Source organism: Sardina pilchardus, chromosome 4, assembly GCF_963854185.1.
Source record: "Sardina pilchardus chromosome 4, fSarPil1.1, whole genome shotgun sequence".
Lineage (NCBI taxonomy): Eukaryota > Metazoa > Chordata > Actinopteri > Clupeiformes > Clupeidae > Sardina > Sardina pilchardus.
This window is the reverse complement of record NC_084997.1, coordinates 28533231-28558230: the sequence shown is the minus strand read 5'-3', so window position 1 is coordinate 28558230 and position 25000 is coordinate 28533231. Positions and strand designations below refer to the sequence as shown.

At 48.1% G+C, this 25000-nt stretch overlaps 2 protein-coding genes across 7 annotated transcripts in view; both read right to left on the bottom strand.

The window, feature by feature from the left end:
• tlk1a (tousled-like kinase 1a) overlaps positions 1-15246 on the bottom strand; it is a gene marked incomplete at its 3' end in the record, with an annotated part of 44457 nt that extends 29211 nt beyond the window's left edge. For 2 of the 6 annotated variants that reach the window (XM_062534897.1, XM_062534898.1), the window contains 1 exon segment: positions 14841-15205. In XM_062534897.1, the coding sequence (XP_062390881.1) occupies positions 14841-15015 (175 nt within the window). 6 annotated transcript variants of the gene reach the window in all.
• Positions 15247-16263: 1017 nt separating this feature from the next.
• The window catches only part of mettl8 (methyltransferase 8, methylcytidine), a 17143-nt gene continuing 8406 nt past the window's right edge, over positions 16264-25000 (bottom strand). The window contains exons 7-10 of the mRNA XM_062534891.1: positions 23350-23489; positions 18838-18944; positions 17917-17982; positions 16264-17438 (exon numbers count right to left, since the gene is read on the bottom strand). Of these exons, the coding sequence (XP_062390875.1) occupies positions 17281-17438; positions 17917-17982; positions 18838-18944; positions 23350-23489 (471 nt within the window). The 3' untranslated portion in view covers positions 16264-17280. The remainder of the gene's footprint in view (positions 17439-17916; positions 17983-18837; positions 18945-23349; positions 23490-25000) is intronic.

Sequence of the window (25000 nt, the reverse complement as noted above, 5' to 3'; positions counted from 1 at the left end):
ATGGACAAGACACATAGAGGACTGACATTGCGTTTCTCTCAGGCACACAAGTAGCGTAAAACTAAAACAACAGCAAAACAACAACAACAACAACAAACGACAATGTAAGAGATACACATTGTAGCATATTAGAGGTTGAAAAAAACGACTAATAACAGCAGAGAGGCACATGCTCACATGCTGGCATATATTCACAAAAATCACTCGAAGCCTGAACCCTCTGTCAAAGGCCAAATTTGCAAGGACCAAACACCCGTCAACTTGAATGAAACCTTGTGCAGACTTAAAGTCCAGTTCATAAGACAGAACACAAGTGGCAGGGTGGATGATGAGAAAAGGGCTAGCGGCCGGTGGCTATGCTAACTGAGTGGCAGAATGGATGATGGGAAAAGGGCTAGTGGCCGGTGGCTACGCTAACTGAGTGGCAGAGTGGATGATGGGAAAAGGGCTAGTGGCCGGTGGCTACGCTAACTGAGTGGCAGGATGGAAGAGAAAAGGGCTAGCGGATGCTATGCTAACTCAGTAGAAGGGTGGAGGATGGCAAAAGGGCTAGCGACGGCTACGCTAACTGAATGGCAGGGTGGAAGAAGGGAAATGGAGAGAGAGACCGATTAAGAGCAGTTAATGAAAGGATTGTGTCTTCCACACACACACACACACACACACACACACACACACACACACACACACACACACACACACACACACACACACACACACACACACACACACACACACACACACACACACAGCTGAGAGCAATTTTCTCTTGGTCCGTCCGCCAGTTTACCACCCTCTCGTCTCTCTCTGGGCTCTTAATTGGTGCAGCATTCGGAGGCTGTGTCCTTCGCGAGGTTCCCACAGGACCCTGCTCCGCCTCACACTTTCAAGTCCTGCTAAATCACGCCATTTCATCCTAACTCATCTTTACAGAGGCACACACAAAACACACACTCGGAGCTCACAAACACACGATACACAGACACACACGCGGATGCACAGCGCGCACACACACGCGATACACAAACACACACGCGGATGCACAATGCACACACACCTTTCTTTTAGGTCTATGACACACACAGACAGACACAGACACAGACACAGACACAGACACAGACACAGACACAGACACAGACACAGACACAGACACAGACACAGACACAGACACAGACACAGACACAGACACAGACGCAGTCGCAGTCGCATACACACACACAGGAATTTTGTGTGGAATGTATTGTTTTATTATGTATGAAAGACGACTATTTGAGATTCCTGGAAGATTCTGGAGGGAGTGAGGACGCCATGTCATAAAACGGCCCAGTGAGTCGTATTTCAGCACAGAGGCCCACACTGACACAGGCAGGGAGGGATGGAGGGAGGGAGGGAGGAGGGGGAGGAGAGGAAAAGAGGGAGGGAGAGAGAAAAAGAGAGAGGGATGGAGGGATGGGGGAGGAAAAGAGGCAGGGAGAGAGAAAAAGGAAGAGAGAGGAAAAGAGAGGGGGATGAGGAAGAGAGAGAGAGAGAGAGCACGAAGCAGAGAGGGAGAGAGAAGGAGGAGGGAGAAAGAGAGGACTTCAGAGCAGTTCTTCTCGTTTTCATCCATCTCTCATTGCTCCTTTCATCCTGTCATTTGCTCTCCAGCAAGAGCGCAGCCACAGGCTCTACCAAAGCCTCAGGCAGAGCAAGGCTCACAGCATGAACACACACACACACACACCACACACACACACACACACACACACTACACACACACACACACACACACACACACACACACACACACACAAATCAACAAGGACAGACTTATTTAGTGGCTCTATGCCTAACAAAAAACACTAAAACTCAGACACATGTGTACACACACACACACACACACACACACACAGAGATCACCAAGGACAGACTTGTGGATCTATGCCTAACAAAAAACACGAAAAGTCTGACAGATGCACACACACACACACACACACACACACACACACACACACACACAGACGTGCTCTTAGCTACTGGAAATTGTTTTGTGTCGTCCCGTCCGAGTGACTCGAACAGAGGGAGACGCACTTGTCGCCGCCCGGCCACTTCAAGAAGGCGTCGGGTCCGTTGGACACTCTGGACTGGTGCTTGACCAGTGCCAGGCCACAAAACTACACACACACACCACAAACACACACACACACACACACACACACACACACACACACACACACACACACACACACACACACACACACACACACACACACACACTTCAATAAGGCGTCGGGTCCGTTGGACATTCTTGACTGGTGCTTGACCAGTGCCAGGCCACAAAACTAAACAAGTCGGCTGGACAGAGCAGCCCGAGGAGAGCTGGTTTGTAAGCTAGAATCTAGCTGCTATTGCACTCACAATAACTCACTGGCCAAACACAGCTAGCTAACTCTGCCTGATCTGCCGGCGATCTCGATTTTGCTCTGCAGCTCAGGCTGGAAACCTGCACATCGATCTCTCCTGCTTCCTGTCCACGTTTCGTGGGTCCAATCACAAACTAGCTTACCCAAAAGGCACACCCGGATCTTTGGTCTGATTGGTTGAAGGAATATCCAAATGCGTACAGTCATTTGAACTATGCCCATTGATCACGCCTCTTGTGCAGTAGAAATAAACTCCCTAGACTCCCTAGAACTAACTTTTTACTTACCTAACCAACAAACATCTACTAAAAGTACAGCTTTGAATGTGTGTGAAAGTCCAGCTTATGTCCAGACCAACTGGTTGGGGTGTGTGTTTGTGTGTGTGTGTGTGTGTGTTTTTGTTGCTTTATGAGTGACAACACCCAGTCAAATGCCCGGGAACTGTTGGTGCAGCAATAAAAGAAATCCTCACAGCGTACTTGTCCAGACGTTGGTTCAAATTCGCAAACATAGGCGAACATTTGCGAACTTCGGACACATTCGCAGCAATCACAAACAGTAGTGCGGACGGAGGTAGTTCTGTGCCAACATGAAGTGGAACTGGACGTGAGCTTGATGAAAGTAACAACGCAGTTACCGTTAGAATGGAATGTTAACACCAAATCGATCAAATTGAACTGTTTAAAGAAAACATGTTCACCACGAACGTTCACCATGGTTCGCCAAAACCCTAGATGCAGGCCTACAATTCACAGTGTTTCCATGTTTCTCGACATGTCAAATATGCTTCTTCCAGTGTGTCTCAAATCTACCTGCGCTTCTAGAGACGACCTTTGAGCTCCAAGATGAGGAGCGTGAGCTTATCAGTGACAGAGTGCAGCCTTCTCTTGCCCCTTCTCTTGCCCCCGGGGCACCAGTTATAGCCCCACATACACTGGCTCAGAGTCAGCGCTGGTGATATATTGGAAAACAATAAATCAGATTCCACATCTTGGCCATGTCATTTCCTCTTCAGTGAAAACAGAACCACATGGTTGCATGTGTTCATTCATTGGAAATGTCAAAGAGCTATTCTCATGAGCTTAAACAATGGCAAAAGCTTTACAGCCTGAAGTTGATGACAGCTGGATTGAGTGAGCGTCCCTACAAATAACTAGTTGCCTCAGAAAAATGTTCAATTCACTTCAGTTGTCCAACGCGTTTGTTTTCACCGAGTCGTCCCAAACCAGAAGAGGCCGTGATGTTAAATAATTGTCAAAAGCTGCCATTGACATCAAATGCTTTAGGCGTCAACGTATCTGACCTACAGTATGAGAGAAGATATTAATCCCATGGTGGCTTCACACACACACACACACACACACACACACACACACACACACACACACACACACACACACACACACACACACACACACACACACACACACACACACACACACACACACACACACACACAGTAATTCTCATAAACACACACACAGTAATTCTCATAAACACACACACACACACACGCACACAATTTCTCACAAACATACTGATTCAGCCTATAGACACCTAGTGCCCTACATGTGAAAGCTCCTGCACAATCGCGGACGGACGCACACAAAAGTGCACACACACACACACACACACACTTTCACACACTCTCTGCACTGACCTCATGATCCCCTGAGCACACTCTTACCTAGTGACCTCCCCTAGCTGATCAGTGAGCACATATGCCCGCCTGTGACGGGCATATGTACACATCACTGGGGTCGTTCAGGCATTACCCATAAGCCTGTGCGAGGCGCGCACACACACACACACGCACACACACACACTGCCCTTACATCGCCCTTCTCTTTTTTTCTCCCTCTCTCTCTCTGTCTCAATCACTCTCCCCCTCCAACACACACAACCCCCTGCAGCACTGGCAAAGCACAATCACGCAGCACTCAGACACACACACACTCAAACACTAAAGCACACTATACACTCACACATATATGTACTGTATACACTCTCACTAACATACATGTACAGCCTGATGCAGAGAAAGGTCAATGTACACATCACTAGGTCAATTCAGCATTGCACGCACGCACACACGCACGCACGCACGCACGCACGCACGCACGCACGCACGCACAATGCAGAATGATTTTCGACATGTAAACGTATTGCAGAATATATTGATGTAAAAGAAATTGAGTGTAATGTTACCTAGAATCGAATAGCAAAACCACTGTTTAATAAAAAACGCAATACTATTGTGTGGCGGCCCAAATATGATTATACGAGATACCATCTTATCCAAAGGCGTGTGCAGTTTAGTGAACACTTATTCTAACACCTCTACACTGAGACTCAACTTCAGTGTGTGTGTGTGTGTGTGTGTGTGTGTGTGTGTGTACGCCTGCGTGCTTGTGTGCATGTGTGGGGGGGTGGGGTGGGGGTTGTGGGTGACAACCCGCGGTCACTAAGACACCCCCTCTGTGTGAAGCATCTGTTGACCAGTAGCTGGGGTACACATACTGGAGAGCCACCCCCCCCCCCCCCCCACACACACACACACACACACACGCACAGCTCGTCTGTCTGTGTGTACTTACTGCACAGAAGCGGAGCCTCTGTCTTTCCTTCAAGCTATTTCTTAACTAATACTTCATAGTGCAATCTGTGTGTCCAGTGTGTGTGTGTGTGTGTGAGTGTGTGAGTGTGTGTGCGTAGCGTGCTTTATGAGTGACTACAGCAGGTCAAAAATCCTAAGAACTGTTACAGCAATAACAGCACCACAGTATGTTGGTCCACAGGTGCCCACTGAGTGCATCGTGCCAACACGAGCAGTGCGGCTGCAGGCACATCGATGGAGGATGGTGATAACCAGTGATCTAAGCAAGCACAGCCCACAGCTCTGGGTCAGGGTAGCAGCAGTCTTCGGTGACTCGGAGTCGAGGCTAGAGGCTAGTTTACCACCAACACGGCTCTCCGACTAGCCTCGTTCTGGTCAACATGGGAGGCAGTGCATTGCAACCCCCTTCAGAGTATCATGGTCTGTGCTCTCCTGTTTACACCCTCACCCGCCACCCCTCACACCCCCCTGCCCGCCTTCCTTCCCAGGCTGTCAGAGCTCCGCGAGGGTTCCATTCGAGTGATGTCATAATGGTGTCCTTAGAGATGGGAACTAGGGGGCCGTTTGGAGCGGGGCCAGTGTTCCGAACAGGAGTTCTCTTTGATCTGCTGCGCTGGAGTCATGGGCATGGGCTCTTGTGTAGCAGCCGAGGGGGTCGTGAAAGGCCGCTTGTGTGGTGGGCGAGGTGGGCATTAGGGTTACTAAGGGGCTACTGGCTGTCTGAGGGGGGAGGGTGGGGGGCGGAGGGGGGTTTAGGGGATTCCAGCCTGGGGTCTGAGCCCCTCTGGGACCCCCGCCTGGTGTTGTTATCTGGCTTAGACACAGACACACACACAGACACAGACACACACACAGACACACACACAGACACACACACAGACACACACACAGACACACACACACACACACACACACACACACACACACACACACACACGGGGGATCTGGGGAGCTGAAACTGGGACATGGTCCTGGGGGTGTTACCTGGAGAGACACATACAGCACAATGCCTTAATGATGCCCTCCATCATTGCCCCCCCCCCCTCCTCTCTTTCTCTTTCTATAAATATATCATGTTACCATTGCCTCTGTGCTCCTGCTGCTGTGAGGGGGAATTATGCTCTTTGACAGGCAAGTCATGCTGCTGTGGATGGTAAACAATGAACCAACAAGAGGCTTGTCATCTGCAGATTTACACATGAGGAAACACCACGGTCATACAACTCATACAAGCAAACACACGCGTACACACACACACACACACACACACACACACACACACACACACACACACAGAGCAGCACCTCTGCATATATACTGGAGAGTAATAACCCATCGTGCTGAGAGGGTTGCTTATATAGCTGTGTGCCTCCAGGAGCCTACATTCGTACACTAGATCAACTCTGGTGCCTACCCCTATCCTATATCAACTCTAGAGTCTACATTCTTATCCTATAGGAACTCTCTGGTGCCTACCCCTATCCTATAGCAACTCCTACATTCTTATCCTATAGCAACTCTCTGGAGCCTACACCCTTACCCTAGATCAATTCTGGAGCCTACATCTGTATCCTATAGCAACTCTGGAGCCTACATTTGTATCCTATAGCAACTCTGGAGCCTACAACTGTATCCTATAGCAACTCTGGAGCCTACATTATTATCCTATAGCAACTCTCTGGAGCCTACACCCTTACCCTAGATCAACTCTGGAGCCTACATCTGTATCCTATAGCAACTCTGGAGCCTACATCTGTGTCCTATAGGAGCTCTGGAGCCTACATCTGTGTCCTATAGCAACTCTGGAGCCTACATCTGTATCCGGTATCAACTCTGGAGGGGAGGGGCTCAGGCACAACAGATACATGACTCCCACTCTTGCTTTCTCCTTCTCTCTCTCTCTCTGCTCATCTCATCTCACTCTTCCTCCCCCCCCCTCTCTCTCTCTCTTCTCTCTGTCTGGTCGTCTCTCCCTCTTGCTCTCCCACAGGGTCCTCTCCTCTACGCCCTCTTTAACCCTAAACATGTTTTTTTCTCAGATTCATCTCTTCTCTACCTTTCCTTCTCTTTGTTTACCCCCCCTGTGCGTGTCTCTCTCTCTATCCCTCTCTCCATCTCCCTCTCTCCCTGTGAGTGTGTGTGTGTGTGTGTGTGTGTGTGTGTGTGTGTGTGTGTGTGTGTGTGTGTGTCCGAGTGCAGAGGGCTGAGGTGGAGAGCAGCGTCATTTCTTGAGGTTTCACACAGACGCCACTAGCCATGGCTACAAGCAAGCAAGCTGCACAAACCCTGCTCTGTTTCACTGCCAGACCAGGAGAGGGAACGAGAGAGGGAGGGAGAGAGAGAGAGAGAGAGAGAGAGAGAGAGAGAGAGAGAGAGAGAGAGAGAGAGAGAGAGAGAGAGAGTGTGTGAGGGAGAGAGAGAGGGAGAGAGAGAGAGAGAGAGAGAGAGAACGAACAAGAGGAATACAAAGAGGGGGAGGGGAGAATGAGACAAAGTGAGAGAGAGAGGGCAAGAGAGCAACAGTGCTGGAGAGAGAGAGAGAAAGCTGGAGAGAGAGAGAGAAAGAGAGAGAAAGAGCGAGAGTGAGAGAGCAAAGACAGAGAGAGAGCGAGAGAGAGAGAGAGAGATAAAAGACTAACCCTCCCGGGAAGAGAGGTCTCAGGTAGAGAAGAGAGTTCCAAGGCAGCCATGATGAATGCCAGTCTGGCTGCAGAGACCAGAGACCAGGAGGGAGGGAGGGGGAGGGGGTGCCACTGACACTCTAGATTTCACCAGGCCATGATGGAGGTTGTGCACCACACACACACACACACACACACACGTAAATGGAGCATACACACACTCACAAGGAAACACATGACCAACACAGGAAAACACTGTTTTATAAGCTTCATAAACACACACAGCACAGCCACTCTTAAACATGTAAGGTATAAATAAACAAGCGCGTAAATGTACAACACACACACATACACACACACCCACACATACATATCTATATATAAACACATACGATACACATATAAACACACACATTTAAGTGCACACTCAAGTGTCACACATGGAACCAAGATGGCTACGCAGCACATCAGCAGCTGGGAACACACTTGTCCACTCTCTCTCCAAGACACCGATAGAAGCACACATACAGACAGACATGCAGGAAAACAAACACAAAAAACACACACACACACACACACAACCACACCTCGCTGCCTCGAGCAGCTTCATAAACACACCATTGTGCAATATCCAATCACACACACACACACACACACACACACACACAGGGACACACACACATACACACAGTTCCCCTTGCTGCTCACAAATCAACTTCATGAGAATCACAGAGTAACTCACAAATTGATACCGTCACAATACCACGCACGCGATAACGACAAGATCACGATTCAGCAATGCCCAACGCGTTGCAAAAGATTCATCTACGACGCGATATCACAACATCTGCGTTTAATGAGGAGGGAGAGAAAGGCTATCAGCAGGAATTTATTCCCTGCATTTCACAAGGGATTTTGAAACTGTGTACACGTCTCAAGAAATAACAAACAGACTTCTGTTCAAAATGCAGATGGCAATACTTTCTTGAGACAGTGAAGCGGTGACCCTGGCGAGGGAAAATTGGCGGACGAACCCCAAGGGTTCCACAGGAGCCCAGGAGGACACTGGCGCCACGGTAACCTGAGAAATGTCATGTAAGAGTCATGACCACGGCAGGGGCCGGCCAGGGCGCACTTTGCCCCCGCGCGACATCACCGTGACGTCAGGAGTAAAAATAAACAAACAGACGCGTAAACAAACCTCGCGTAAGCGAAGCCGCAAAAGCCGCAAAGTTTGGCCGTTAGCATATTACAAATGAGGCTGGCTGGCTGGCTGGCTGGCTGGCTGGGTGTGTGTGTGTGTGTGTGGGGTGTGTGTGTGTGTGTGTGTGTGTGTGTGTGTGTGTGTGTGTGTGTGTGTGTGTGTGTGTGTGTGTGTGTGTGTGGGTGGGTGAGTGGGTGAGTGAGTGAGTGAGTGAGTGAGTGAGTGAGTGAGTGAGTGAGTGAGTGAGTGAGTGAGTGAGTGAGTGAGTGAGTGGGCTAAGACACAAAGTGGTAATTCACTCGGGAGTATGATGGTAAACATAGTCACAGCCCATGGCTTGTGTGTGAAGAGCGTGTGTGTGTGTGTGTGTGTGTGTGTGTGTGTGTGTGTGTATGTCACTGGGGTGATTTTACAGGGGTCATCATGTGAGGTGTGCTGTAACTACCCGTGCTGCATTAAGACACAAGGTGACACACACACACACACACACCCCACCACCACCCTTTTCCCATCAGATGTACTAAAGACCAAATTAAGACCGTCATAAATCAGGCAGAAAAGATCCCTTTCCCAGAATGATGATAAAAAACATTCTTACAGAGAAACAGAGACAGAGAGGGGGGGTGGGGGTGGGAGAAACCCAGGGAGAATGATGGTGAAAGAGTGATAAAGAGAATGAGAGAGAGAGAGAGAGAGAGAGAGATGGAGAGAGAGACAGGGCTGTTAGATTGGCACTTCATCTTCCATAATGATGTATTATGGCCTCAGTGTTAAGCAGATGAATATTTATCACACAAAAAACACAAATCATACAGAGAGTTTGTGTGTGTGTGTGTGTGTGTGTGTGTGTGTGTGTGTGTGTGTGTGTGTGTGTGTGTTGTGGTTAGGGGGGAGGGGGGGGCAGTCTGCCAGAATCTGTGTGGGTGTGTGTGCGTGTTGTGGTTGGGGGGGAGGGGGGGGCAAGGTGCCAGATTCTGTGTGTGTGTGTGTGTGTGTGTGTGACTAGATAGATGGGTGGAGGGGTAAGTATTGAGGGAGCAGTGGAACGCAGAGGCGGCTGGCGTTGTGTGATTGACAGTGATGCTGACATCATGCTCGCCAATGTGAAGGGAAGCATCAGGCTGCAGCCTTGTCTCTTCACACCGGGGTGTGTGTGTGTGTGAGTACATAGGTGTGTGTCTGCATGTGTGTGTGTGTGTATGCGTGTGTGCATGTGTGTGCGGGGGCCGTGTGGCCCCATCCTGGCAGGCCAGCAATTAGGCTTTGTGTGTGTGTGTGTGTGTGTGTGTAGCCTCTGGAGTGGTCATCACGGGGAGGCGATGGTCGCACTTAAATAGCGGAGGCGCCCGCAGGAGGGACGGGATCAATGGCACATCACCGCGTCATACGACTCATGCCAACATATGAGCAAGCGCTCACACACACACGCGTACGTACGCACACACACACGTCTCCTAGGAACAATTTCTGCTCAACATGTCTACGTGCCTAAAATAAAAGTGTGCCTCTCTCCAACACACACACACACACACACACACACTTCTGCCCATCTTTCACTCAGTGACAATCACTTCCTCTCTGTCCCTGCTCCTGTTTGCCTCCTTCTCTCCCACCTCTTTTTATCACTCCGCTTCCCTCCCTCCTTCTCTCCCTCTCTCAGCAAGAGAATAAGGGTATTTCCTCTGTGCTCCGCTTTCTTAGGTCTCCGCACGCCGAGTGTCGTCACAAGACCCCTCCATTTTGGTTCCTCTCCTGAGTCACATAATCACTTTCACTATCTATCACCTTTCCACACTCCACCTGATCCCGAGGACACCCCCACCTGGTCCCAGAACAGTGTCTGTGTGGACACTAGCAGAGCCACATGATCCGCTATATTGCGTTTCCATGTGATAAAAGCTACACCTCTGCTATGTTTACGGCTGAGGTGCCTTCAAATTGGCAAACATAGGCAAGCGTTTTCTGCGAACGCTTGTGAACACTCGCAAACAGTTTGAGGAGGAGGTGGTTTTCCGTGAACATCCAGGGGAGATGGACAAATGAAATGTTTACACTAAATCGTTCAAATGCAACTTTTCAGAGAAAAACGTGTTTGCCACTGTTTACATAATTTGAACGCACCTCTTTTGTGCACTTTTGGAGCATTTTACAAAGTCTGCTGAGCAGTCTGGTTGCATTCTACTGCGGACAGTCAAAAAGCGTCACGGAGACTTTTGAGAACTCTGGGGTTGTGTTCTACTGCGGACAGTCAAAACGCGTCACGGAGACTTTTGAGAACTCTGGGGTTGTGTTCTACTGCGGACAATAAAAACGCGTCACGGAGACTTTTGAGAACTCTGGGGTTGTGTTCTACTGCGGACAATAAAAACGCGTCACGGAGACTTTTGAGAACTCTGGGGTTGTGTTCAACTGCGGACAATAAAAACGCGTCACAGAGACTTTTGAGAACTCTGGAGTTGAGTTCTACTGTGTGGACAGACACTGTGTGGACAGACAAAACGCGTCGGTGACGTTTGAGAAGGATGCTCGCCGCCTCCGATGCCAGAACAGGGCCACCTCCAGCCAGGCCGCTTGCACCGAACATGACCCGAGGCAGCTCCGCAGGGGTGCACGGCCCAAAAGTGGCGTTGTGTAACTGCCGTCATTAGGTGGCAGAGAGAGAGACAGAGAGAGAGAGAGAGAGAGAGAGAGAGACTATCGTTCACCACCACTCCGTTGGCTCTTAGTTGTCGAAGTGGTTTCATAACGACACTCTCTCTCACACACACACACACGAGGCCAGTTAATCATAGCTGGTGATGCAAATTGCACACGTGTTACATACACACACACAGCATTGTGGGCGCGTCCGTCAATCACTCTCTGACACCTGTCCGTCATTCTGACAGAGCCATCAGCTCGCCTGCCAATCACTGGCCAAGGGGCTGACAGAACTATGTGACGGGCGCTCCCGCCAGCCAATCCCGAGGCCCGGAGATCCTTCCGGCCACGAGCAGACATTTCCTGGCAGAGTGTGGCGGCAGCGGTGGTGTCGGCCAAAAGGCTGTAGCTAACTTTCTTACCATACGGCCGCAACATGGATGGGAGGCCAGAGCCCTGGGAAACACAAAATGGCAGCCGAGAGAGAGAGAGAGAGAGAGAGAGAGAGAGAGAGAGAGAGAGAGAGAGAGAGAGAGAGAGAGAGAGGGAGAGGGAGAGAGAGAATTACCAGTGTGTCTGTGAGAGAGAGAGACAGAGAGAGAGAGCGGGAGAGAGAGAGAGAATTACCAGTGTGTCTGTGTGAGAGAGAGACAGGGAGAGAGAGGGGGGGGGGAATTACCAGTGTGTCTATGTGAGAGAGACAGGGAGAGAGAGAAATGCCAGTGTGCGTGTGAGAGAGAGAGAGAGAGAGAGAAAGAGAGGGAGAGAGAGGACAAGAACAAGCGGGAGTGAGGCACATGTTAAAGAGGCAAAACACAGAATGGACAGAGAAAGCAAGAGGGTAGGAGAGAGAGTGAGAGAGGGAGGGAGAGAATGATTGCATGGGGGGAGAGAGAGAGAGGCAAAAACTGAAAGGAGAGAGAGAGAGAGAGAGAGAAGAAGAAGAGAGAGAAGGCTCCAGCCTGCTGAGATGCAGTAGGAGGACAAGAGGGCAGCGCTTGGGAATGTCCATTTGGGTGAGGGCCTGCGGTGGCAGGAGCCAGGCAGAGGTGAAATGCTCCAGCAATGATAAATTATTCATTTCGGGCTTTCACACAGAGCCAGAGGTGACACACACACACACAGATTCTTCCCAAAGCCTGACCATCAACAGCCAGACTAGATGCACTTCCAGGGCACGGCACGCGCTAGCCTCTTCTCTGCTAAATAAACAAAATAAAATGGCGGGGGAGGAAAATAACATGCCCAATTGAATTGAATAGGCCTACCCTTAGAATTGGAATATATTTTCAGATTTAAGGATAACATGTGTGTCTCTCTTCCCCGTTCCTTACCGTCTTATATTTCTTTCTACTCTTCTTTCCTGCTCAGTCAAACACAAACCCACACACACAAGTACACAGATACACACACACACACACACACACATAGGCTAGAAGGCATCATTTTCTTTGGCATTCTGCATAAGTCTTCGGTGCACTTACAGGCAACAAATTTAAGCCCCTGCACAGGCAAACGGTTGAACCCTTAGAATGCTGGGCATGTCATTTTAGCTCAGCGCTGTTCTAGGAGGGAGGCAGCTGTGTGCATGCCCACCTGTTTGTGGCAAACAGCACTTGGCTGCCTGGCTACGTCTTGGGAGGAAAAACAGCACGGAAGCGAACAGCTTTGAGGATTTTCCCTCACTTGCACAGGACTCATCCTTCAGAAAAGTGTGTGTGTGTGTGTGTGTGTGTGTGTGTGTGTGTGTGTGTGTGTGTGTGTGTGTGTGTGTATGTGTGTGTGTATGTGTGTGTGTATGTGTGTGTGTCTGTGTGTTTGAATTGTGTGTGTGTGTGTGTGTGTGTGTGTCTGTCTGAGTGGCCTAATGCCCACCAAACCCAATTGAAATTATGTTGCTATCTTATTTTAATTGTGAAACATAGACCTAAATTAATAACTAGCAACACTGGCCGTCCTGCAGTCAAATCAACAGAGAGATTGTAGACTCAAGCACACACTTTTGACTAGACACTTGGTGGATGGTAGGACAAATATCTTGGCACAGCAAAGAAAAGAAAAAACAGCACACACACACAATGTCTCCATGACCATGCACTTCACAAAGGCTATTAACACAAACCACTGACACCCACATTTCTGCTATAAACACGCTGCCACTTTTTTGGTAATGCCTTGAGTCATGTTGTCTGAATTTTGTTGGATGCAATAAAAAAAAAAGTCAATACGTTGAATAAAAGAGCAAAAAAAAAAAGCTTCCTCCAAAATGCTCAAAACAGACTGCCCTAAAAGTGCACTGCCTTGAAACAAAAGGCTCATATTTTCCTCAGTGTCTGAAAAAAAGACACACAGTAACCTAGCATGTGACATCAATATCAACACTCCCAAATGTGTTAGCAAAGCGCAGGTTAAACTCGTTGCGATGACAGAGGCTTGTCAGAGGGCGACTGCTCCCAAAAAGTCCATAGACAGTAGCGACACAGGATAGCCTACTCCATGACAAGTGTATGGGTTGGGGGTATAGGCACCTTGACACATTCAAAACGCTGGGTAGTGGAGATGATGACCTCCCTCCCTAGGCAACACTATTAGCTAGCCTACTTGAAAATTGAAATTCATTAATTCGGTGCAATTGACGTTAACAATCCTCTTCATATCACGACACAGCAGGGTGCATGCATGACAGCATATAGCCTACTCACGTAATTAGAAAGGTGTCATCTCCACTCCATGCCAAAAAAGGCGACGAGGATTTCGAGTCGACCACCATTACCAATACAAAGCAGCAACAATGTGATAAATGTTGATTCCATAAACAGAAAAGTTTTCCCGGATACATCACTCATAACTCCTCGTAGAACAACATCCAGAAGTCCACCATGATGTCAAAAGACCCGACCCTTTTTAATCATCAGACATCTTTGCTAGCAAGTACGAGGACTAACATGACTGTTTCCAAGTCCCACTATTACTCGAAAGCTGTAAAACTACACAGTGGGATAACGTTAAGCGCAATTTCCAACAAATGTTTGTCCTGCAACATCAATGCAACCAACACAACTGTTTCTTGTATCCATCTTCTGCAATGCAACATTCTCTGTAGCAAAAACGTTAGCCCATTGATGTTCTTTTTTTGACTTGATTCTCCATATTACACGGACACCTAGCAGGAGTAGCTGCACTGTACTACAGTAGCTAGCGAGCTAGCTTGCTAGCCAGCTAACTAGCTCATAGGTCTCGGTGGCCTCGGCAGAACTCGGTTGAGATAGATTTTCTTTCCATCCGATGAACGTAGGACAAAACACGCCACGAAACCAAAAGAGCAGACTTGTTAGAACAATATCGTTATACGTTACCTTCCTTGGCCTTCGCCAGTGCTGCACTGTGTTGCTGAGAAAGCAGCCCCGGTGTTGGGGACGTGGAGAGCTGGGACCAAGATGGCGTCCCCTCTAAACTTCCACCACTTCCACTGTTACTTTGGACACTCATCAAGCTACTTTTTGGAACGACAGAGCAAACATAGACGAGCATCACTGTCAGTGACCTGGACACGGAAACCACAAAATCTGTTCTCAAAATCTTTAAAACAACAACCACCGATCACAGAATCGTATGAAAGTTCACATTTTGGGACACAAACCTCCATACGCCTCTGCAGTGCGTCTAAATTGTCTTATGAGAATAACCAGAACATAGAACGTCATCCATCGTTTGTTGAAACAATATCGCGAGGTTCATGCACCCAAATAGCATCGCCTCCGGTGGAAAAAAAAGTCTAGCCGAAAACTCGTGACGTAACATGGTAAACATCATTGATTACGTGGGCAACTGTGAAGATAAGCAATATGAACTAATCATGTATGCATGTGTCACACACCGCATGCATATGTGTCACACCATATGCACAAGTGTCACAGGCTATATTGTGAAACCATGCCCTATACTATTCAGGGGGAATCAACATCCATGAAATACTTGCATCATGTTGTTCCTCTCAAACATTTAAGCCTATGTATTCTGAACACTACTATACCAAAAGCTTTTTTTTCACCCTTGCTGTGTCCAAAACAACATTTCACCCTAAGGGCCCTTGGCCCCATCAGTGAAGCCATTTGAAGTTCCTCTTCCCCTTCAAGCCTTTAAGGTGCATCATATTAGTAGCCATTAGGCTATCTTCCCATGTCAGTGCCGTGTCATTGTAACCTACTTTGTGCCTCTCCCCGTCTGTTATCATGGCCTGAAACCTATTAATACACAAGACAGAAAGCTGTACCTCTCCAATAACAAGTACCTGTCTCTGGTTTGTTATGCATTAAAAACGTTCAAACCTCAAAGGCATTTCAAAACATATGACGGAAAGACAGAAAGCAATTTTTGCAGCATCCTTATTCACAGAAAAAGATAAACGTCTGATGATCTTTTGATTCTGTCCTTAGTTTTGCTTGCTGCATATTGTTGGTCACAACTACTATTCTTTAATGTGATATGGTATAGCTGCACTACACATTGGGATCCATGCTTTTCTCTAGCATAAATTCAATTGAAACCTCTTCCCTACAATGCCTCATATTAAAATGTGGCTAACCCCGCTCAGGAGAAGAAACTATAGAGAGATATTATAGATTACTGCAGTCCTTGCGTCACTACCTAGGAGAGAAGTGCATAATATGCTGTTATAACTGCTTAGCACCGTTTCAAATAATTGGACATTGCATATGACACCATCTACATCTCTTAAAGACAATATACCATAAAAACACTGGACACAACAAACATACATACACATATAAAACATTTATTCATTATTATGATCGCTGTTGATGTATAAATCCTGCACAGGGTTTCTTTTGTTGTAATAAACCAGAGGGAAAAAATCTTTCTACTCACAGCTCACCCATTTCAACTGTACACTCACCAATATGTCGGTTTGTCATTAACACAGGTATGTTTATGAGAAGAAAGTGGTACACTTTTCCTTCATTTTTTTGATCATTACTTTTAGAAATGGCTGCAAAAAAACTATAACGGCAGATGTTCACACCTGATAAACCAGAGGTAGTATTTTAGAAGAAACCTCTAGAAACCCAAATCTTACATTTCATAAACTCTACTGAGCGCTCACGGCACCGTGGCTGCAGCTACTCATTCATTGTAAAATGGCGATCTACACCGAAAACGCCACAAAGAGGAATCCTTTCAATAAATACAAGAAATCTGCCTAAAAATGTTCAGTTGTCCCAGTTGTTCAGTAGCATATTGATATGTTGTTGTGCATACTGTATTATTGTTTAGTTATACAGGCTTAATGATAGATACACAAATGACATCAGCATAAAAAAGGCATAACACATTCATAATAGAAATGTGTTTGTAGATTTGGCTTCCTGCTACGGTCTTTTAGCCAGTCCGTTAGCCATCCTGTGTGTGTGTGTGTGTGTGTGTGTGTGTGTGTGTGTGTGTGTGTGTGTGTGTGTGTGTGTGTGTGTGTGTGTGTGTGTGTGTGTGTGTGGTATTTCTAGTTGGTCAGTTGGCCGGCCTGTGTGTGTGTGTCTGTGTGTGTCTATCAGCTGACCTGAGTGTGTGTGTGTGTGTGTGTGTGTGTGTGTGTGTACGCGTGTGTGTGCGTGTGTGTGGTATTTCTAGTTGGTCAGTTGGCCGGCCTGTGTGTGTGTGTCTGTGTGTGTCTATCAGCTGACCTGAGTGTGTGTGTGTGTGTGTGTGTGTGTGTGTGTGTGTGTGTGTGTGTGTGTGTGTGTGTGTGTGTGTGTGTGTGTACATGTGTATGTCAGTGGTCTGTTAGCTGGCCTGTGGCGGCTCGAGAGGTTTCCGGAACTTGCTCTGCATCCACACACGGCGCATCACCACCTTCTTGGCCCTGTTGACCTGCAGCCGCCGGTCCTCCAGGTTCTGCTCCTCCTCCAGACCAGCCGCGCTGAATAAGGCATGAACTTCCTCTGGAAGCAGCAGCCAATCAAGGGCAAGTGTGCGCACACACACACACACACACACACACACACACATACATGTACATAGACACACACACACACACACACACACACACACACACGCACACAGACACACACACACACATCAGCAATTCTTTCTGCATGGGTCGTTCTACGCATTGTGAGGGAGGTTTCATCCATACACAACTGTCCTTTGTGAAATGAGGAAGTGGAAATCTTAGGAATGTAGCCTTGATGGAAGCATAGAGAGACGATACAAATGGGTTTTGATTCTAAAACTGTGTTGGAATGGAAGTTCACATATCATCACACATTCTAATTCTAAACTGTGGAAACCTGCTAGTGTGAGAACGTTACTATCTTTAGGTCCACTTCCTGTATTGTAGCTGGGAGATTGGCTACACTCAACAGAAGAGGTCATAACTAAAGTCATTCTCTACTGGGAGAAGGTTTGGGGAGAACTTACCTTTGGTAAAGAAGTACACACATGTCCCGTCACGTCTTGCGTAGAAATTCTCTGAGAAACACTGGCCTGTTTATTCACACAGAGCAAACACCACCAAACACATCAAATACTGCTTACTAATTCACTCAGAGAAGATATTCAATAGCTACCATCAATGAATAATAAACTTCTACAGTATCAGTAGTTATTGTTTATTAATGCTCCAGTTTATCGCCTGCTCGTGTTAGTCTAAGGAAGTCATGTTAGTTTGAGTCCCATTAATAATATTAATGTTCAGATGTCTGTGTGTATGTGTGTAAAAGAGATCATTGATTTTTTCCCCCCTTCAAAAGAGGTGTCACCTATCGGTTAGCAAAGCTAGTGTTTCTGAACTGATAAAAGTTTGTTAACACATCAGTGTGGACAGAACAGATAAGATTACATGTGTGTGTGTGTGTGTATGTGTGTGTGTGTGTGTGTGTGTGTGTGTGTGTGTGTGTGTGTGTGTGGGAAAGAGAGTGAAAAAGTATGTGAGTGAGTGTGAGTGTGAGTGTGAGTGTGTGTGTGTGTGTGTGTGTGTGTGTGTGTGTGTGTGTGTGTGTGTGTGTGTGTGTGTGTGTGTGTGTGTGTGTGTGTGTGTGCGTGCTAGTGTGTACGTGCATGTAGGGAGTGGGGCCCTCCAATTGTTTCTTTTATTTTTCTTCTTGGTCTCATTTAACAGGGCCAAAGTTCAAATCACAGTTGTGTGTCAGTGTTTCCATGGTGAAAAATGGAATAACACACACACACACACACACACACACACACACACACATACACACACACAAACCACACACACAAACCACACACACACACACACACACAAACCACACACACGCACACACACACACACGCTTGCACTTAATCCAAGGTTATGATGAGCATAAATCATGCGTGAAGCACCTTTTTTGAAGCGCAGCTGCGACAGGTCGTATCTGCCATAATCACGGAACAGCACAACCCCACCGGGCTTCAGGTAGCTACACAGCCTGTTCACCACGCCTTGGACCCTGTTGGGGGGGGGACAGCCAATCAGGATCATTAGTATTGCCAAGTCCAAATTGATGTTCATCGACAACAGCTGTTCTCTTTACTGCAAATGCCCCTGACCATCGACAAACTGGGAGGAGAGAGAGAGAGAGAGAGAGAGAGAGGTAGGGCGGGAAGGAGCGAGGGAGAGAGAGGGAGAGGGGGAGAGGGGGAGAGTAAGGGAGAGAGAGGTAGAGAGAGGGAGGAAGTGAGGGAGAGAGAGAGGAAGAAAGAGAGCGGGGAAGAATGTGGCATTGAATGAGAGCAAGAGAGAGAGAGAATCACTGAGGGAGATCGAGAGAGAAGAAGAGAGAGATAAACAGAAATAGAGCGAGAGAAAGGAAAGAAGAGAGATGGCTATAATAAAGACAGATTTGGAGAGAATGAAACCAGGCTAAATTAATGAGGAGTCTTAGAAACTTGCAACGGAAAAAGAGAGAATGATTAAGAGAGGGGAGAGAAGGAGTGAAATTACTGCAGCAGAGAGGGAGCGAGGGAAATGGACAAAGAAAAAAGAGAGAGAGAGAGAGGGCAAGAAAGGGAGAGAGAGAGAGAGAGAGAGAGAGAGAGGCAGTTGTTTATGACCTTGTTGTGGCTGACGTGATTTGGGCCAAAATGCATTAGCTTCCTGACTCTGGAGAGGCCATTCACAAAACCGAAATCCTAGCAGCTCTCCGCTCTCTTTTCTGTTGATCCCCCTCTCTCTCTCTTCCTCCCCTCTCTTCCTCTGTTGCGCTCACTCTCTTTCAGTCTCTCCCTCCCTCTCTCCACCTCCCCTTCTCCATCTTTACTCCCTCTGTCCATCTCTCTGGACTTGTTTCTGGTCTCCCCCCTTCTTTCTTCCTAGTCCGACATCCCATAATGATCTCTGACTGCTGACTGCCTTCCTGCTTGTCTATTGGCCAGACAGCGCGGCCATAACAACCAGATCACCCCTTCAGTGATGATTATGGATCATGATGCCTCATTTTCCCTCCTCCCTGCCTCCCTCTCCCTCTGACATATGGGGCGCGCACACACACACACACACACACACGCACACGCAAGCAAGCGTGCACACACACACACACACACACACACACACACACACACACACGCACACGCACATACACACACACAAACACAAGCGTGCGCACACATACACACACACACACACACACACACACACACGCACACACTTTGTCCTCTCTTCATTTGTGCTCCTCTCCCTCCCTCTCTACCTCTTTCTCCCTTTCTCGCTCTCTCCCTCCCTCTCTACCTCTATCTCTCTGTCTCTCCCTCTCTCTCCCTCTCCTTCTCTTTCTCTCCCTCTCTCTTCTTTGTCTTCCAATCTCAAGGTTGTGCTAATGTAAATGTAGGTAGCAGGGGCTGTTCCCCTCTGTGCTAATCACTGTCCCTCCGTACAAACAGGCTTTCCCCAACACGCCCAATCATTGGTCGACAACAAAGGACATGCATCTCTCTCTCTCTCTCCCTCTCTCTCTCTCTCTCTCTCTCTCTCTCTCTCTCTCCCTCGCTCTCTCTGAGACCACAGGCTATTGTTTTCTTTATTGTTTGTTTATGTGTTTACATTCAGATTTCCAGGCCTGCCACGGAAAGCAGGTTCACATGAATTATTATGACCAATCAGAAGAAGGAGGTGTGTGTGTGTGTGTGTGTGTGTGTGTGTGTGTGTGTGTGTGTGTGTGGAGGAAGAGGGGGTCCAGGGTGGAAGATACCACCCCCACCCCCCCATCACCAGACCTTCCTCACATGATAAGTCATTTCAAAGTCATCATGTAAAGATTATGGCTTTACAGAAAACGCCAGGAGGAGAAAAAATACCCAGAAAGACGTGCAGTACAGACGGAGAGAGGGAAGGAGAGATAGAGAGAGAGAAAGAGAGAGAGAGTTTTAAATAAGAGACTCTCATTCCCTGTACATGACTGGTCATGCCAATAAAGCTATTTGAATTTGTACTTGAGAGAAGAGAAGAGAGGGAGTGCATAGAGGAGGGAAAGAAAGAGAGAAACAGAAGAGACAGGGAAAGGCAGAGGGATGGGGAGAGGAATGAGAGAGAGAGAAAGAGAGGGAGAAAGAGGAGGCAAGGAAGAAAAAAGGGACAGAGTACTAGACAAGAGAGGAGAGGGCACACAGAAGAAATATCTATAGAGAGAAAGAAAAGGAGAGAGAGGTGGAGGGAGGAAGATAAGAGGGAGAGAGAGGGAGAGAGAGAGTGGGGGTGAGATAAGGAGAGAGAGTGATGGAGGGAGACAGATTTGAAGAGAGAGAGGGAGAGATAGAGGGAGAGGGCGAGGGAGAGGGAGAGAGAGATAAAGAGAGAGAGAGGGAGAGAGATAAGGGGAGAGAGTGATGGAGGGAGACAGATAAGCAGAGAGAGAGCGGGAGAGAGTGAGAGAGAGAGGTGAGCGATGGATGAAAGTGAAGGAATGGTAGGAGGGCAGCGTACAGTATTAGTGTGCCGGGCGGCCTGGGCTCTTGGCAGTGGGCAGCCAGCCCCCTAATCAGCAGCCATCTACAGCGGCTCCCCAGCCAAGAGGAAATGTCACCGCTCATTATAGCCAACAGCAGGCAGCGCTCCCACTACCTCTACTATACCCTGCACTCCTCTCCTCTACCCCAGTGTTTTTCAACCTTTTTTGAGCCAAGGCACACTTTTTTCATTGAGAAAATCCTGGGGCACACCACCAGCCCAAAATGTTAAATAAAATGAAATTTTACTGAAAATGAAATGAAATAAAAATCTGTAGCCCGCAATAACGATATCAAGTCATTCTTGTCAAAGTGTCTTGAATAGGAATCAAATGAACACAAAGAAAATTATTTCTATTCACTCTTTTTTAGACCACTTAGGTGAAATTGGATAATTTCCCACGGCACACCTAACAATGTGTCACGGCACACTAGTGTGCCACGGCACAGTGGTTGAAAAACACTGCTCTACCCTACCCTGCTCTCCTCTCCTCTACCCTGCACTCCTCTCTACTCCTCACTGCTCCCACTACCTCCACCCTAGCCCCCCCTACCCTGCCCTGCACTCCACTACTTCTACCCTAGCCCCCCCTGCACTCCACTCCTCTCCTCCCTTTTCCTCTCCTCTCCTCTCCTCTTCTCTCTCCTGTAGTCCTCCACTCCAGCACTCTCTCCTCCTCCTTTCTTCTCTATATCCAAGAGCCCCTTGCTTCATCCTCTTTCCCCACCCCACCCCCTCACAGCTCTTCCGCAATTCCTGTCCTCCATCCTTTCATCCTCTCTTCTTCCTGTTATCCCTCTCTATCCCTCCCTTCCATTGTCTCCTCATCTCTCCTTTCCCCTCCCCTCTTTCCCTATATTTCTACAGTTTCAGTTCCCTGCTTCCCTTTCTCTTCATCTCATCATCCCTCCATCCCAGTGCCTCTTCCCTTCCTTTCTCTCCTCATCTCTCTATCCCTCTATCCCCCATGCCTCTCCTGCCCTTTGTTCTCCTTAGCACTCAAATCCTTCCTCTCGTCTCCATCCCATCACCTCTCCCACCCTCTCCTCTCTATCCTCCCATCCCATCACCTCTCCCACCCTCTCCTCTCTATCCTCCCATCCCATCACCTCTCCCACCCTCTCCTCTCTATCCTCCCATCCCATCACCTCTCCCACCCTCTCCTCTCTATCCTCCCATCCCATCACCTCTCCCACCCTCTCCTCTCTATCCTCCCATCCTGGTACCCTCCTCTCCTCTCCTCTCTCCTCCTCTCCTCTCCTCCCCTCTCCTCTCCTCTCCTCCTCTTCTCTCCTCCTCTCTCTGCACTTCCTCTCCTCTCCTCTCCTCCTCTCTCTGCACTTCCTCTCCTCTCCTCTCCTCTCCTCTCCTCTCCTACCCTCCTCTCCTCTCCTCCTCTCCTCTCCTCTCCTCTCCTCCCCTCCCCTCTCCTCCTCTCTCTGCACTTCCTCCTTTGTCTGCAGCCTGCAGGGCTCCACCTAATCTACGGCCCCTGGACAGAGATGACCACTGTATTGAAGCGGTAATAAAAACCATGCTTCTGCTTTACGACAGGTCTGGGCGTTTTGGAAATGGACACATGGTGCGATTCAATCCTCGCCGCAGTGAGACCAAGTCCGCGTGCAACACCCAGAAATGCAACGGCCCTCGGAGACCGATCTGGCACGGCTCTGGCACGGCTCTGGCACGGATCTGGGATGTGCCTGTTCTACCCAGAATGCCTTGCGACCGGAGGGTGCGTGTGTGTTTTTTTGGTGGAGAAAGCTCAGAGAGAGTGGAGACGTGGGGGGAGGGGGAGACTGATGTCGTGTTGACGGATGAGAGAGGGCGCTCTTGGTCTGGACCCCCCCAAACCCCCCTGCCCCCCCCCCCCCCCCCCCCCACCACCCCTCCCCCTCTAGCCCCTCACCTACCTATGGGGCTGAATAGCACACAGTACAAAGACCAGCAGGATGACGTCAAGGCTGCGCGGGGGGAAAGGGAAGGAGGCCGTCTCGTCACACACGTCCTGCACAAAGGCCTGGCACAGAGAGCCATCATAGTCTGGGTGATCCTGCCAAGAGAACAAGGGAGAGAGAGAGAGAGAGGGAGAGAGAGATAGAGAAGAAAGAAAGAAAGAAAGAGATGATGGGGGTTATGAGAGAGGAGAAAGAAAAGAGTGAGAGTTGGACAGAGTCAGGTGGGGGCAGGGAAAAAGAGGGAGAGAGGGAGAGAGAGAGAGAGAAAGAGAGAGAGAGAAAGAAAGAAAGATGATGGGGGTTATAAGAGAGGAGAGAGAAAGAAAAGAGTGAGAGTTGGACAGAGTCAGGTGGGGGCAGGGAAAAAGAGGGAAAGAGAGAGAGAGAGAGCGATCGAGAGAGAGAGAGCGAGAGTCAGAACAGGGGGAAGACAGACAGACAAGGGGGGGTTGATGAGACATCTGAGTGCTAATGCATTTCATTTGGTTTTGTGTTCTGTTTTGCCGTTCAGGAAACCAACAGCCCTTGAAATGTTTAAGAGGGCAGTCTAGTCCAGCAACAGTCGCCTGAGACCGGTTCAGTCCTGCACGAGTCGTCAGAGAGTCATCTGCAGACCGAGCAGATTCAGTTCCCCTCCACGGTCAGACGGACTGCCCTAATGACCGAAGTCATGTCCCTGTCTGCTGTCTACCAGACACACACTTAAAAATAATATATAACATATATGCACATTTTTAAATTATTTATAATATAACAGCTACATCACCACAATATGTAATGATGCAGATGAAGACACTTTTGGAAATCAAACAAAAACATACCGCCTTAATTTGAGGAAGTATCAATTGATGTCAACAAACAAATAAGTAAACAAAAATGTGAACAGCACTAATGACAATTAAGCAACTGACAGGAAAGCAATCCCTGTGAGTGGACACACACGCGTGTCTCCTGGATCTGTTACGGTGGACATGAACGAGCAAACATTCCAATAACCTGTGGGCCAAACAGACATGACCAAATTTCTCCAGGTTTCTATGGTAACCCACCATTACATTACAGGCAAACATCTTTTTTTTTGTTCACCCTCCCTCTACGAGACAGCTCCACAAAAACCTCAGTTGTGATATTAAAATCCACTCTCAAACACAACAGGGCAGGAATACCATGAATTAGCTAGTTATACGAGCGCATGTTAATTGGTGGTTTCATTGTGGAAAATAACAATCGACTGAGTCAACAAACTGAAATAATCATTAATGTTTTGTCCATATAGCCAACTGCCACAACTGCTTAATGGGGCCACTGCGCAGAGCTAGACATGTTAACCTCACAAAATGGCTTAACACACACACACACACACACACACACACACACACACACACACTTCTCTCTGTAGGTCTATTACAGGCTCACCCAATTCTTCTTCTCTCAACTAACATTTGAGCCTACAGTAGTTGGCTCACACACACACACACACACACACACACACACACACACACACACTTCTCTCTGTAGGTCTATTACAGGCTCACCCAAATCTTCTTCTCTCAACTATGTAACATTTGAGCCTACAGTAGTTGTGAATCAGAAAGCTTTTGCAGAA